Source organism: Rhinolophus sinicus, linkage group LG02, assembly GCF_036562045.2.
Source record: "Rhinolophus sinicus isolate RSC01 linkage group LG02, ASM3656204v1, whole genome shotgun sequence".
Classification (NCBI taxonomy): Eukaryota; Metazoa; Chordata; class Mammalia; order Chiroptera; family Rhinolophidae; genus Rhinolophus; species Rhinolophus sinicus.
The window spans coordinates 197,570,258-197,586,436 of record NC_133752.1 but is presented as its reverse complement, the minus strand read 5'-3'; the positions used below and the strand labels follow the sequence as shown (position 1 = coordinate 197,586,436).

At 59.7% G+C, this 16,179-nt stretch overlaps 1 protein-coding gene across 5 annotated transcripts in view; it reads left to right on the top strand.

Annotated features, from left to right (window-relative positions):
• Positions 1-4,579, top strand: part of WNT7B (Wnt family member 7B) — a 50,277-nt gene extending 45,698 nt beyond the window's left edge. For all 5 annotated transcript variants that reach the window (XM_019739269.2, XM_019739268.2, XM_074326562.1 and 2 more), the window contains exon 4: positions 1,885-4,579. In XM_019739269.2, coding sequence (XP_019594828.1) covers positions 1,885-2,364 — 480 coding nt within the window. In that variant the 3' untranslated portion in view covers positions 2,365-4,579. The remainder of the gene's footprint in view (positions 1-1,884) is intronic.
• The last annotated feature ends 11,600 nt before the right edge of the window (positions 4,580-16,179 follow it).

The following is a 16,179-nucleotide window of genomic DNA, read 5'->3' as shown; positions in this document are numbered from 1 at the left end:
GGTGGGCAGTGTGGCCAGGGCAGGGGAAGTTTCCAGGCCTTGAAGGGCAGGTTAGTGGAGGGAATGGCTTTCAGGGGAGGGGAGAGTCCAAGCAAAGATGAATATGGGGTGGGGGTGAGGGAGGAAAGGCGTGTCTGACTGTGATGGACAGGAGTGCGGAGGGGCAGGAAGCAGGGAGGAGGCCCAGATATGCTTTCCCCGGAAGGGGGTGTCCCCCTCCCCCCAGACCGCAGACCAGACTCCTGTGCCCTCAAGCCAGACACCCCACGGCCCTGCAATTCCACTTCTGAATATTCCCCAAACCTGCCCCCTTTCCCTCTTCCGGGCCCCTGGGCCTCCCCTCCTTGGCCCTCTCCTAATACAGCGTCAGCCTGTCCCTCTCCACCTCTGCCTGCTCACCTTCCTTCCCCCTCTCCCTCCTCCTTCCTCTCCCCTCCTCCTCCCTCTCCATTCTCCACGCCAGGATGTCATCCATGCAGGAGCAGAGAACCCCACCCTCCAAACTCCAGGCCACCAGCCTCAGGGCCCACCCTGCACCCATGTGATGCTCATTTAGTCCAAATCTTCCTTTGTGGTGATGGTGACAGCTCTCCAGGCCTTGCTCTGCTGCACTCCTTCTGGAACACCCCTCCTCTTTGTCTGATGAATTCCTGCTCCTCCATGGACACCCAGTGCATGTACCCCCTCCTCCAGGCAGCCCTCCACCCCAGACACCCTCCCCCTGGGCAGGGTTCGATTCTCACAGCCCCTGCACGTTGCCGTTTTGTGTGTCGGTTTCCCTGTTTCCCACACTAGACTGTGAGCCCCCGACGTCCTCACCAAAGTCCAGGGTCCCATGAGACTGGGGCAGGAAGAGAGACCGGGACAGCCACCGGCCTGTGTGATGTTCCTCTTGCTCTTTTTCATTCATTCATTCGCTATGGGTCTCCTCCTCTGGGCCAGGGCTGGGTTCTGGCCCCGGGGCAGAGAGTAGCCAAGTTCCTTCAGGGCTGGGCTGCGGAAGTGAGGCCAGGGGGAGCTAGGACAGCTGACAAATGGCCCTTCGGCAGCCGTGGGCCGCAGCTAATGATTCCCCATCTTTAATCAGGCCCCGCTGGCAGGGCCCTTTCGATCCGGGTAAATGAGTACCTGGGGTCAGGGCTGGCTCTGGGAATCGGCCTTCCGGGGCCAGGGAGGGAGGCCCAAGGAAAACACAGGGCTGCACCCATCTCGCTTGGAGCTGGGGAGAAAGAACAACACGGGTTGGCGACGGCGTCCCAGCAGACAGCACGCCTGGGCCTCACTGACCCATGTGTTCACCTCCCGCTCGTCCTCCCCCTCCGTCCTTCAGCAAACGTGGGGCATACAGCTCCGTGTGCACGCTGGTCTTTCACTGAACAGCCATTTATTAAGTGCCGATTACATGCCAGGCCCTACACCAGGCATGAGGGCAGGGAGTGGGAGTGACGGGTGAGAGATCCGCACCTATTAAGCACCCACTGTTGTGGGGCCTGGTACCACAATGACGCACCTGCTCCCCAGCCTGGCAGGTGTAAGCACCAGCTTCACCACCTGCTGCCCTGGGGCCTGCAACCAGCCCCACGGTGCCCCGAGCCTCAGTTTCCTCCCAGTGCATTGACCTCCAGCTCCCTGAAGGGTTGTTATGAGAATTTAATGAAACACATTTGATCAACATATGCCCAGCTCCACCAAGTTCTGGGTGTTCTCTCTGGACCCTCACGAGGCCCTGTGCAGTAGGGACCTATGCCAGCAGCCCCCTTTAACGGATGAGGAGACTGTGGTCACACAACGGGAAGAGTGGGGTCAGGCTGGAGGTGGGAGCAGGGGTGCAGCCAGGCCCCGGCTACGCCCATTCTCAGCCCCCTTCTGCTCTGTCTCCGGCAGGTCCTGGAGGAGCGCATGAAGCTGGAGTGCAAGTGCCACGGCGTGTCGGGCTCCTGCACCACCAAGACGTGCTGGACCACGCTGCCCAAGTTCCGGGAGGTAGGCCACCTGCTCAAGGAGAAGTACAACGCGGCCGTGCAGGTGGAGGTCGTGCGGGCCAGCCGCCTGCGGCAGCCCACCTTCCTGCGCATCAAGCAGCTGCGCAGCTACCAGAAGCCCATGGAGACGGACCTGGTGTACATCGAGAAGTCGCCCAACTACTGCGAGGAGGACGCCGCCACGGGCAGCGTGGGCACCCAGGGCCGCCTGTGCAACCGCACCTCCCCCGGGGCCGACGGCTGCGACACCATGTGCTGCGGCCGCGGCTATAACACCCACCAGTACACCAAGGTCTGGCAGTGCAACTGCAAGTTCCACTGGTGCTGCTTCGTCAAATGCAACACCTGCAGCGAGCGCACGGAGGTCTTCACCTGCAAGTGAGCAGCCGGCGGCCACCCCGGCGGCAGCCCCACCCGGCGGCATTTGCACACGGGCTCCTTGCCTTCCCTGCTGCACATGGCCTGCTGGGGGCAGAGGTGGCTGGAGAAGGTGGGGGCGCCGGACGCAGAATGGCTCCCACTGGGCCCGTCACCCTCTCCCTGTCCCCAGGGTCTCCTTCCTGCCACTCCTGTGACTCCCTATGGCAGAACAGTGCCCATAAACCAGCCAAGAAGGCAAGGCCAATGGCACTGGTGTCCTTGACGAGGCCCAGTGAATTCCTTTTCTTTTCTCTGGGAAAGTGAATCTCAAGGACACATGTACCACCGGAAAGCAAAGTGATAAGACTCTGAGTGTCCTCCTCCCCCGCCTGGTGGCTCAGACTTGGAAATGCCATGATGGCCAGACCCATGCGAGACTGTTTCCCAGGCCACATCAGCCACTGGGGCCCTGGGCAGATGTTGACAAAAATTATTTATGTTTTCTTAGTACCAGAAGAGGATTCTTAGCACTAAGGCCTAGCCAGTCCTAACTCCGTACTCTGTGTTAACACATTGCCTCTCGGCCCTCCGCTTTTTCTCCGCGACCTGCGGGAGCGTCCCTGTGCACGGCACCTTCCTAGCTCTGCTCTGGGGGAGGTGGCCGTGTGAGTGTTGTCCCCAGGTGAGCTGGGCAGGAGCTTGGCAGCTAACACGTTTCCAAGAGGGCCTCTTGGAGAGCCCGGACAGGGACCTCCGGCCTCCTTTGTTTCTTTTAGAAAATCATATCAAACAAATGAAAATGCCACCCGTGTCAGGTTCCAGGAGTGCTTCGTCCCCTCCCTAAAGCTGTTGCCCTCCCAGCCCCTTGCCAGCCTGGCACCTTCCAGTTTACAGAGGCCCCTTCCCACCCTGGAGCCAGCCCGGATCCCCAGGATAGTGCTGTGCCAGGGGTGGGCTGGTGGGGCAGGGATAGTTTAGGGTGTTTGCCTCATTTGACAGATGGGGACCCTGGGGCCTAGAATGGAACACTAGCCAGGGACCTCAAGGCCACGAGAGGAGGTTCCTGCCTTGGCTTGGGCAGCCTGAGCCCCAGTCCAGGACTCCTAACCCTGCTGCCAGCCTCGCTGGGGTCTGCACCACCCCCCAGGGTGCCTTTGAGGATTTCTTGGTGGCCTCCTTGCCCAGTCCTGGTCCTTTCACTCTGACCCCAATGCTGAGAAAACTTGGATCCAGGGTTTCACTCTGCCAGGGCCCCACTGCTGTCCTAGCAGATGTCTGCCCTCCAGACACCGCCCCTAGGGTGCCACACCATGCAGACCCTCCCTGGAAGTCCGACTCACCCTGAAACCTGGGAGACAGGAACAAGAAGGGGTCCAGCTCGGTTCTAAATCATGTGTGGGATGGAAAGAAGTCAGAAACCTGGATCTCAGGGCTGGGGGTGTCCTCTGAGAACGCTCCCACCCTTCCCTGGGGAGACTGAGGCACAGAGGAAGTCACTTGCCAGCAAGCATGGTGTGCATTCTGGTGCACCCTCCACTGACCATGTGCCCCCCACCCTGAATTTAGGGTATTTTCTCCCAGAAACTCGTGGAAGTGTGTCCTTGGGTGACTGTCCAGCCAAGTGGGCTGGACATTAGCCTGGGGTGAGTGACACTGTCTGGCCCCTGGTGCCTACCCCGTGTGCCTCCCATGATGCCAGGATACTCCATTAGCTGCTGTCCTGGGAACTTCCAGGCCAACGTGAATGCCCCCCTGCGTCCCTACCCCCTGGGTCCCAGGACAACCCCGAGTCCACAGGCCCGGTGTCCTCTGCCAAGGAACCTGGTTAACTTATATTGTTATATAGTGTCAAAATGTCTATAGTGTCTTTTAAATTATTGTGACCTACACTGGGTACTGGGAGGGGGGGAATGGCCACGTGCTGTCCCCTGAGACAGGCTCCTCCTTCTGCTTGAAACAGACTCTCGGGGCCCCTGATGCCACCGAGTCATACGCACTGTCCCTCGGCCGCCGAGCGCTCCGCCGAGACCCCCCCCCCCGCCCTCCCTTACAGTCTGTCAGCAACAGCCCTTCCCTTGGGTGAGGGGGTCAGTGTGGCCCGAGCGGGGCAGTAGTGGCTGAGGTGCTGCGTGTCCCTGCAATGCCTCCACTTCAGGAGAGCCAGTGGGTTTCTGACGGGCTGTGTCTGGCCTCCCTGAAGGGGAGCAACAGCTCCAATAAAGCTGGAATCAAAGACATGAGTGTGTGTGGAGCCCATGCGACGCCCCTGGGGGTAGAGACACCGAAATGTCAACCGAAAATGAGCCCCAAGTCCCCTCGGTCCTCACATGCCCCCCTACCTTTCTGACTTCCTCTCCCCTCTCTGCTGGCACTGTGCTGACGTCCCCCACCTAGCAAGGGCCACTGGTGGGGGCTAGACACAGACCCTGAGGCCTCCCTGGACAGCCTGGGCTCAGGCTGCAGGAAGAGGGGGCTAGGGCCTGGTGCTAGGACCGACTTATGGGGCTGGGTAGGGGCTGCTCTCAGGAGAATGGGGAGCCTGGGATTGGGGTCCCACAACCAAGAGACCCTGGCCCCATCTGTCTCCCCCAGTGTCTCCCTTCCCCTCGGACCCCAGCTGGCCTCAGGTCCCTGTGAGTCTGTCCAGCTGTGTCTGGGTGGGTTTTGGCTCAAGCACCCCTTGGGGCGCTCCCTGCCCTCTCTGGCCGTGGGAAGGCAGCCCGAGGCCCCTCGGCAGCCACCAGGCTTGCTGCTCCCCAGAGGCCCGGCCTCCGTGCCTGCGGTAACCATGCACGAGGAGGATGAATGGCATTCCTGCCGAGGGCCGGAAGGCATGCGGTGGGGCCGGTTTGGCCACTGCCCGCTGTCCCAGCAGCCTGGCATCGGGTGGAATCACTGATCAAACAGCCCCTGTCTGCACTGTGCCCGCCTGGGCACCCACAAAGCCTGGCCCCAGACCCGATGGAGGGGCCACCATGTGGGCTTTCCCAGGGGGCATACCCCTCCAGGGTGTGGAAAAGGGGAGACAGGCGGGAAACACTCTTCCTGACACCCAGGTTCAGGCAGCCTCTGGGGTGGTCCTGCCTGATATATGGCCTCAGTTTCCTCATCTGAGAGCAGGAGGTGGCCCAGGCCAGGACTCGGTGGTCAGCAGGGACCATGGGGCCCAGGCCTGGGCCGGGCTGTTTGGCAGGAGGCCCTGGTTCCCCATGAGACGGTAAGCAAATCTGAGGTGGTGGCTACAGTGGAACGCCGGGGTCCGACTACTCCCACAGGGCCAGGAATGAGGAAAGAGCCGCGAGAATGCCACGGCCCCGGTGCCCAGACTCTACTTATTTTTTGGCCCCAGTTCAACCCCAGTCCCAGCCTCCCAGGGCTGCCAGCACATCCTCCAAGGGGCCCTGCCCCAGGCGTCGAGCCCACACTGCCGGCCAAGACTGGGGGCCCTTGTGACCCCCCAGCCCCAGGCTCCGCCTCTGAGGCTAATATTTCAGAAGCATTTCCCCGGGCAGTCCTGCGCCCTGCACACCCTGGCTCATTACCCCCAGAGAGACTCCCTGGGCTCTGGCCCACTCTGCTCTTAGCTGGCCCTTAGCCATGCTGAGGTCTTTATGCTTCTGCATTTGCCAAGGGTGTTTCTTCTCCAGGCTTGCCCTCCGTGCTCCTCCTAGAGAGCATAGAACAACTGAGGCAGGAGCAGGTCACGTGGGCTCTTCTGGGTAGGATTTGGGGACACTGGCGAGAGAGCTTGGATTTCCGGGACACGTCCCTACCACCCGTTCATCCATTCATTTACTTGCTCGTTGGCTTGTTCAGATGTGCTGGAGGCCAGGCCCGAGGCTGGTCCCTGGGGACAGGGGTGGTCATCCCTGGCCCTCACCTCAGGGGCTCCAGCTCTACACCCCACTCCTGCCTTGAATGGCAGCCCATTCTGAGGGTGCAATTGCTGACTGAGGCAGCCTAGGAGACAGAAAAGGACTTAGACTGCCTCAGTTTCCCCCTCTGTAGAATGGCCATAGGGAGCGAGCTGTACCCTACCAGGCCCAGCTCCCCTTTCTCTGTCTAGAGGATTCCCCTGCCTACACGGGCTGGGCTTCAGCATCGGGGTCTCCCACGCTGCTCCCGCCTAGGGCTCCCCAGGCTTTCCACTCAGCTTCTGTCTGGTGACCAGAGCTCACAGGGTTCTTGTGGCCCTGGTGGGAAAGGCTTTCTCCTTGGTGTGGCCTGGTAGTTCTTCCTGACCCTCTGCCTCGTCTCCTGCAGCCCCCCTCCACCCCACCCTGACACAGAGCCCCTGTGCTGCCAGGAAGCCACCCCGCTCCAGAACTGCCCAACGTGGCCTTGACTCCAGCTGTGCCCTGTGCCTGGGGTGTCCTTCCTTCCACCATCGCTGCTCACACCCGCCTTTCCAGCAAGCTCACAGGGCTCCCGTGGCTTCCTCACCCTCCGCACTGGCTCTCACCCTGATGGGCAGGGGTCTCACTGCCGTGACTGCCCCTGCCCGCCAAGCAGGCCTCGGGCCTCAGGAGTGAGCAGGTCTGTGGAGCACTGAACACCCCCCACCATGCCAGTCACCGGCTCTGGTCCACAGGTACCTGCAAGCTTCACAACACCCCTTCCCCAAATAGGTTAGTGCTAGCTCTGTTTTATAGATGGGAAACCCAGGCCGGGGATAAAGTGTTCTCTCCTAGACCACACAGCCAGTTAGAGGCAGAACTAGAATTTGAACTCAGGTCCTCTGGGGTCTTCCTTCTACCCAACTCATGTGCCTCCTCCCATGAGGAGAACTGAGGCCCCAGGATCTGTCCAAGGCTCAGAGAGATGAGTGGGAAGGGAATGGCTAAGGCAAGCCTCAAAGAGGAGGTGACAGCAGCCCTCTGTCTTCACCAAGGACAGAACAGGACAGACTGGGTTCAAAAGCAGCAGGCAGGATCTGAGGTAGACATCTGGGTGAACCAGAGCTGGGAGGTGGGGAGGGGGTCAGGAGGGCAGGGGTGGGGTGAGGGAGGTCACCTGGGATGCGTGGGCCTATGGTCTGGGGGCCCAGGGGCACGAGAAGGGGAAGAGAGGTGAGTGGAGGCTGGAGCTCCTCACGCTCAGGCAAGAAGGGAAAGTGTGAGGTCCCTGGGCAGAGTGGCCCAAGCTGCTCCTGGAGGGCGCTGGACGGGGAACAGAGCCGTCCGGAGCCAGGAAGTCACCTGGATCTTGCCTGCTGCAGTCCTGGTCCATTTCCTTCCTCTGGGTCTGAGAACGTACCCACCTTCCTTCTCTGGGATGCCACCTGCCTGCTCATCAGGTGTCAGGTCCTTGGTCTTGCAGAACCTGGGGACTCAGAACCACCTGGCCTGGGCATCCCAGGACCCTTGGGAATTAGAACTTGTGAGTCTTGGCGGGCCCAGGGAGTTGCGGGCCTGGCACCTACAGTGGTGCCCAGCAGAGGCCTGGAGGATGGACAGATGGTCAGCCAAATGCACTGATGAGGGAGGCCCAGGGCCCAGAGCTCACCTATAGCCTGCCCCTAGTGGGCACTGCTCCCAGAGCCCCAGCGACGAGCAGTATCCAGGCCGGAACTGCCTGGCCAGCTCCCTGGCTGGTCTGGGCTCTGTGCCTCTCTGAGCACAGCTGGAGTCCTGTGGCCACCTGGGATGCTATCAGAATGGGAAGCCCTTCTGGCCCTTGCAAAGAAGCAGCCCAGACACATGCAATGCAGACCCGGGAAGAGGAGCCCTCTTACTCCACCTGCAGGCTGAGGCCAGTGGCCAGCAGGGCAGGGCTGGGACACCCTCCAGGCACTGGACACAGGTGTCCTTCCTGGGGCCTTGTTGGTCTCCCCCAGGTGGCCAGCCCATCCACCCTGAGACCAGGGGGTGGCCTTCAGGACTCCAGTCCTTCCAGGACTAGTCCAGTGGGGGGATCTTGGCTGGCAGCTCTGGGCAAGACCCCAGATACCTGGGGCAACCTCTCCAGGTAATCTGCAGTTCTGGAAGGGCCCTGCCTGAGCTGCCAGGGCTGGGCTGCAGCTGGGGCTGTTCTGCTGGCTCTGCCTGCATATCCCACCTCACTGCCTCAGAGCGGGCCGGAAGGTTTTGCTCAAGGTCCCTCCCCTAGTTTCTGGCTCACCTCTGGCTTCTGAGCTCCTGCTTTCCCACAAGCAGGACGGGATTTCACATCCATTCACACGTTCCTTTGCTCACCCTTCCATCATTGCTGAAGTGCTCCGTGCCCAGAGCTTGGCTGGGCATTGAAGGGTCCCAGAGCAGAATTTGAAGTGAGGTCTTCCCTTAATTAGCCCCAGGTTGGGATGGGGATGGAATGATGGACAAGCTGACTCTTGCCACCCACCCCCCAATACCTGAGGCTGCAATGGAGGGACAAGGGGCTGGGAATGCGGAGGAGCATGGAACTTGGCCATGGGGGACGTGGCGTAGTGGTACAGGTTTCCTGGAAGAGTGGACATCTCGGCTGAGGCCTAGAAGCAAAGGACAGGAAGGGAGGAGTAGGGAGGGAGGCAGGAGGGAAAGACACGCTTCAGGTACAGGGATGGAGGTGAGTAACAGTCTGGGGTGGGACCTGAGGCTAATTGAAGGGATAAGGGGGCATGGAGGTTGGGGGCTGGGCAGTGGGGAGAGAGGAGCTTGGAGAGCTGCCCCACAGCTGACAAGGTTCCGGAAAGTTCCAAAAAGACAGAGGGGAACCTGGCACTTGAGTCTCAGGGTTCCCAGCATTTGGCAGGATCTCTCACTAACCCCCGCCCCCGCTATACACACCAGGGCCAACACAGTCCCATGCCTTCTGGGCACAGGGCCTGCATGCCACTGGCTTTCCTGACACTAGGTTGCTGTCTAGAGGCCCCATTTTCCAGTAGAAAAATCTCTCAAGTAAGAGTCATGGGCTGTGAGGGGTTTGGGGAGCGAGGGCTGGGCACTGGGGCTCCTCCTGAGGCTGCTGGCCCTTCCTGATCCCTCTGCTGGGCCTGGGGGCAGGGGCTGTCAGTTACCCAAGGGTTTGCCAAGCCTTGGGCTGTTTCATGAGGTCCCACCAGCTCAATGAAAACATTTGAGGAGCAACCTCCATGGGCCTCCTCTGGTCTCCATGGCCCTATTTGGACTGGCTGCTCCCAGAATCCTCAGCAGACTCAGGATGGGCCTAGCCTAGGTGGGCATTGAGCAGGCTGTCCTGGGCTCCCGATGCCGGCCCCCTTTGAGCTAACCAGGCCAATGCCAGGACTTTGAGCTTCTCCTTGTTAGCCAATGGAGGAGGGGCGCTGCCTGCTGAGAGAATGGGGATGGCCTTGTGGATGGGTCCTGACACGGGTGGAGGCCTAATGCCTGCTTCCCCTCCTGGATTCCCAAGAAAGAAGGATCGATCAAATCTCAATGACAAACTCTCTGGGGGAGGGAGGACAGCCCAGGTGGCAGCAGATCTGAGTCACCAAGAATGTCTCCAGCAACTGGAGGAGTGCCCACTGCAGGGAGGGGTACTCCCTTATCTCAAGACCCAGCTCTAGTGGAAAGAGCCTGCAGGCCATCAGGGACTGCCACTGCCTCACGTCACAGCAGGGAGACTTTGGGGCAGCCCTAGGAGGCCCAGCAGGGGGCAGGCCTCAGATCACATTAGGAGGGCTTTCTCGGGGCCAGAGCTGCTGGAGGAAGGCAGTTTCCGTCTCCCTAGAGGATTTCAAGCATGGTTTGATCTCTGTGTGATGGAGAGGGAGGTTGCAGCCCCCCGGCATTCTGATTCTGTGAATCCAGGTGCTAAGAGTCTGTGCTTTTATATTTATGGTCCGGGAGTGTTGGTTCTGTAGTTGGAGGGGGCCACAATTCTGGATGGGGGTGGGGGTGTGGGCAGTGTCAGGTTCTGAAAGGGCTGCCCCAGCCAGGCCCTCTCTTCCTATGACTGACACCAAGTCCTCTCTGGAGGTGAGAAGCTTTGCTTCGCCCTTACTCATTCAATCCACAAATATTGTGCACATCTTGTATGTTGCGTGCTGAGGGTGCAGCAAAAGTCCTGCCCCTGGGGAGCTGAGGGGCTATAAGACAACAAGCATCTGTTAAAAATGGAATAAACATCATAAACCAGAAGATGCTGGGCCCAGAAGTAGGTAATCGGGGCTAAGGAAAGCCAAGGCGGATTTTGTCGGGTGGGAGGGGTCAGAGTGGTTCACAGTGAGATGCACGAGCTGATGCTTGAAGAAGACAAAGGAGGTCACGGAGGGTGTTCTAAGCAGAGGGACAAGCCAGGCCAGAGGCCTGGGGGAGAGAGCACGGCCGGTGAGTTGGGGGAGCTGCAGGAGGCTGGTGTGGCTGGAACAGAGTGAGGGAAGGTAGAGCAGAGACGTAGCTGGACAGGCAGCAGGCGCCAGCTCACGTGAGGACTTGGGCTTTCCCTCCCGGTGACTGAACAGGTCCTGCAGGGTTTTCCACAGAAGGCTATGGTCTACCTTCATCTCGAATAGCATCTCTCTGCTGCTGTGCAGGGAAAAGGAAGGGGCAGGCGTGGAAGCAGTGAGATGGGTGAGGCCTCTATTGCAACAGTCCCAGCAATGTGCCTATGGGAGACGCAGTAGATTCTGGATGTTTTTGGCAGACAGAGCAGCAGCATTCACTGAGGGGAGATCAGGCCCTGAACAAGAATCACCGGGGAGGGAAAAGCTAAAGACCAAGGTATGGCCCTGGCTGAGCCTCCAGCTGTCCCTCAGGTGCAATGGGGAGGGACTTCCTCCCTCAGGTGGCAGGAGGAACCAGGGCTGCCTCCTGCTGGAGTTGATGGAGCACCTGCTCTCCTTGGACCCCCTGGACTCCTGTGGCCTGTGGATGGAGGGAGTGGCCTGCTGGGCCCAGGAGCAGGCTGGGAGCAGGGCTCTCAGGCTGACTTCCTGCCTGTGTGGCTTTGACCCGTTCTGCTTTGGGCTTCCCGCTGTGGGATAGGACGAGAGAGCCTGTCTAGGGGCTGTGAGGAGATCCAATGAGATGGGCTGTGACACGCGCTCAGCAGAGTCATCAGCTTGTCCTCATCCCCGTCTCCTCCCTCCTCCATCCAGGCCAACTGTCCCCCAAGCCGGCAGCCGAGCAATGACGCTGGGAAGCCCCTCTTCCACCTGCGCTGCTCAGTCCCTCCTTGTGCTGTAGGGGCGTGCAGGCCCCCATCCTCCCCTCTCAGGAAAGCAGGACTGTCTCCCTGGGAAATTCTGCCTGTGGACAGACCCCTTGCCTGGTTCCAGACAGTCCTGGCCAGAGCAGGCCCCACATGCACGGGGCTGCTGGGAAATCCTGTGCTCTGGGAAGATGCCAAGAGCCTCGCCCTCATGTGCCCACAGCATTTTACAGTTTACAAATTTCCCTGTGACCATCATCTGGCTCAGCCTCTGTGCCGGGAGCCCCATATCCTGGTCTCACCCTCGTCCTCAGGGAGCCTCCTCAGCTGGTGCCCCTTCCCCTTTCAGATTCCTTTGGAGGGAAGGGTTCCTTGCCCTTGCTGGCCCTTGACCAAGGCTGGGCCTCAATGCCCCGAGTCCCCTCCCGTCCCCTCACAGGGCTCTCATGGCCACGAAGCTATCTGTGAGCCCGAATCTGTCTCTCTGGAGGCATGGTCAGTGACATGTGGTGTCACCCAGCACGTTTCCCTCACTGCCCCTGCCCCTCTGGGGACTCCCTGGGAACACTCGCCCTGGACTCCTGCCTGCAGCCTGGAAGATCTCCCTGAGGACCCCAGGTTCACGCCCAACTGCACTCCTGGAACCCTGTCCTGTACAGCCGGGGCATTTGGGCCTTAAGTGTGACCAGGCCACCTGGCGGCCCCCACACTGCTCAGACCCCTTGAATTAGTCTATCACATGCCTTCCTTCACCCTGCACGGCAGCCTGCAGGCTTTGCCTCCCACCTGCCCTCCTGCCCCTCTCTCACTACCAGCCCTGCTCCCCCTGGCTGACACTCCCCCCTTACCAGATAGTTCCTGGTCACCTTCAGCTGGGACATGGCTTCTTCCAGGACACCTGGTCGATGCCACCTCGATCAGTCGGTGTTATTGTTGTCTGTTTACTCTTCAGTGGGGCTTATTATTATCACTACCAGATGAGAGGGGGGCGGGCCGGTGTCCAAGCCCCTTCCTGGTACCCCTGGCCCTGAGGCCTACCCGCCTGGGTGTGGCCTGCCCCGGCACTGACGTGCCTTAATGGGCACCTTAATCCCATAATCATTTTCTGATACCTTCATGCTCCTGTCACCGGCAGTTAACTCAAAACTTGGCACGAGACCCGGAACGCCGACTGGGACTTGCATAGCAGAGGGCGGGGGTGGGGTGGGGGGAGGAAATCCCGCAGGGACGCTGAGATGCACCTATTTTTAGCCTCGAGAAGAAAGCTAAACCCCAACACACACAACATGCAACACAAATATTTGTTTTTATTCTTAAAAGGGCTCGGGTGGCGGGCTTGGAGCCCGAAGCACACACTCGGTTGAGCCATGCTGGCTCAGAGGGGGCCTCGCCTGTCCCCACACGCCCCACCCAGCTCTCCTTCCTGGCGGCCCCCACCCTGCCACTCCGGGAGCCTCCCAGGGTCCCCACCCACCAAGCCAGCGCAATCCTTTACCCGGAACTAGCCAGGCAAGTCCCCACCTCCCTCCTAGCTCAGGCCTCGGCCCCTTCTGCTCAGACCAGACACCGTGCCCCTCTCTGCACGGGCAGCCATGGAAATCCTGGCCTCCTCAGCATTCTGCCTCCGTGGAAGCCTTCCTTCCTTACAGGACCCCTGTGCCCTTGGACTGGCTCGCCATTAGCGATATGGAGGCAGACGTCCCCTATTTGGGGGTGCCATTCTGATTGCTCTGTGTCATCTCCTGAGCTGCATCCTGCAGAAGCTGACATGGGAAAGGCATTCCCCAAATGCTCACGGCTTCCCTGGGAGCTGGGGGAGGAGGCCAAGGGCTCACTTGTTCTTCTATGGCTCCTGGAGCCAGTGACTGACCACAAACATGGCAGCTTTGAAGAGCAGACATTTATTCTGTCACAGTTCTGAGGCCAGAGTCCCAAACCAAGGTGTGGGCAGGGCTGCCTGCCTTGGAGGCTCAAGGCGACCACACTCCCTTGCGTCTTCCAGCTCCTGGGGCTGCCGCATCCTCGGCTTGTGGCCACATCACTCCACCTTCAAGGCCAGTATCTTCCAATCTCTGTCTGTCCCGTCTTCATGGGGCCTGCTCCTGTATGTGCAGTGGCCCCACAGAGGACACCTGTGGTTGCATTGAGGGCCCCAGATAATCCAAGACAATCCCCCGTTCTCAAAGTCCTTGACTTACCCACATTCACATACAAGGAAAGGTTTACTGGCTTTAGGGTCAGAACCTGGATATCTCTGGGGCCATTATTCAACCTACGACAGACAGCCTGGGCCGATAGATGCTATGAAGCCCCCAGAGCAGCTCCTTCTGACAAGAAGGCAAAGGGGGAGGGGTCCATCAAGGCAGAGGGCCGACTGGTGCTGCAGCATCCAAACTTTGGTTTTGGGAAGAAATGCAGAGCCCCCCAGGCCTGATCACTGGCTGGTTGTGAGGGCCACTGTGGGTGGCGTGGGCCTGGGTTAGCCTCGGCTCAAGTTCATGGGTCGTCTGTGCCCGCAAAGAAGCACTTTCCCAAGGCTGGTCGGGGTCACCACCATCCATGCCTCTGAGGGCTCTTCCTCTGAGTGTCAGCAGACATTGGCGAGGACAGAACGTCCGATAAGCGGTAGCTCCTAACATTCTAGTGACTCTGCTCTGGCCCTGCCCAGCCCCTCCCGTCCAGGACTGTCTGAACCGCCTCCAAGTGGTCAGGGTCTGCCCAGGACCCCGGAGTCCCTCCTGTCCCCTGATCTGCTCACGGGGCAGGTGAGGCGCTCTCTGCCTGGGATGCTCTCCTCGCAGATCTCCACGTGGCCACTCTCCTGCTCCTTAGGTCGCAGATCGGTGGTCACCAACTCAGAGACTCTCCCAGGCTCCAAACTGAAGTGGGCACTGAGCCACTGGAGCTGGCTCTCCCTGAGCTTCTGCCCCAGGCTTCTGGTGGATCCCACTGGCATGTGGGCCCCATGGAGGGGACCAGCCTGTGATAGGGACGGGACATACCAGGAATCCAGCATGTTTTGTCGCCCCAGTGGATGGACAGTTTCCAGACATTGGTTCAATGGTGAGAAAATGCCACAAATACCAGAAAACAATATACCTGGAGGCAAAATGAAAGCAGCGGGGGCGGAATATAGGAGCCACCCAGGCTGCTCCAGGAGCCCGAGGACCGTCATTCATGTCCCTACGCCAGGCCCCTGTGCGTTTGGAACCTGAGCCTCCGGCCGGGTTCAGGTTACTACAAGATTAGGAATCCCAGTGCCACCTTCATCCACTGGGCACATTTGCTAAGTGCCAAGACCACCCTGTGAACAGTGTACTAAGTGCCAGATCCAGGGACACTGCCGGCTGGGGACCCAGACGAGGCCCTAAGCCCTTCCTCAGAGTCCAAGAGGTCTTTCTGGAGAAGAATGGCATCCTGGACACCTTTCCAGAGTTGTGTCCTGGGGCCAGGCACCTGGTAGGGCTCAGTAAATACTTCTGAACCAAATCAAACAGATGAATGAGACGAGGTCCCTACATCGTCCTGCACACAGCCAGGCGGAACCTTGGGGAGTGTTCTTGGTGGTGTCAATCCCAAACCCCTGTCACCTCACAGTAAGGGTGTTTGGAAGGAGAGGGGTTTGGGGCCTGAACCAGCGGCACAGCTGACCTGGGACAGCCCCAGAACTAACAGATCATTCTGGATGGGGTGGACGGTGGGGGGTGTCCCTGAGGCCATTCTCATGCAATGCTCCCAGGAGCCCTGGGCCCAGGGCAGGTATCCAAGGTCTCCAGCCTTGAGACCCACCTCCACAGAGCAGCTCTGCTTTGGCCGGTTTTACAAGTTGGGTTCCACAGAAGCGTTGGTTTGACAAAATGTTTGAAAACCACAAAGGGAGTTTGATCCTATAGCTTCACGAGGCTCAGAGAGGGACCCGGTCTGCCCTGGGTCACACAGGCTGCACAGGTCCCCTTGCCCCCGTGCCCCTCCCCGCAGGGGCCCCACCCCAAACACACAGGCTCCTGGAAGCTGGGTTCTCAGCTCTTGCAAGATCATTGGGGTGGCCTGGGGACAGAGTGGCCCAGCACTGTTCCTCTCCCTGCACTCAGCCAGGATCCTGAAGGAAAGTCTGGGCAGAAAGCTGAAGCCAGGAGATGATGTGCTAGAATGTTCTTAAGAGAAACTGTCACATGAAAGGCAAGTTTCAGAAATGCTTCTAGAGCCTTTAGGCATGCTAATTAGTCACTGTGGCCGAGGGTCAGGGCAGCCGGGACAAGGAAGCCTTGTTACCGGGATGCTGATTGGCTTACCTGGGGTTACAGTGTGTGACTCACCTGCCGTTTCCCAGGAGGGCCAGCTGCTGCTGTCCACTGCTGGGTGTCACCCCATGGAGTTCGGAGGTCTGGAGAGCAAGTGTGGGGACAGAGCCCCAGAGAGCAGTTTCCAGGCTCTCGGCCTCACGTGGAAAGGTGCTGGCTCAAGTAGTAGATGGCTGTCAGCTGTGACCAGGTGTCCATCAGCTGTAATCAGTTAGCCATTAGCCACATGGGAAAGGGGTGGCTAAGCTAGCAAACGTAGATTGTAGGTAGCAAGTGGGGTTGTTGGTTGGCAGAGAAGTGGACGGCGGATTGCGGATCATGTGGGTCCTACTTCCTGTGTCTCGCCCGGCCGCCAGCGAGGCAGGGGTGCAGGAAGACCCCGCGTTGGTGGGTGTTTGCTTTTGCGTCTCGACCAGCCGCCAGCGAGAATATAGTGGTATGAC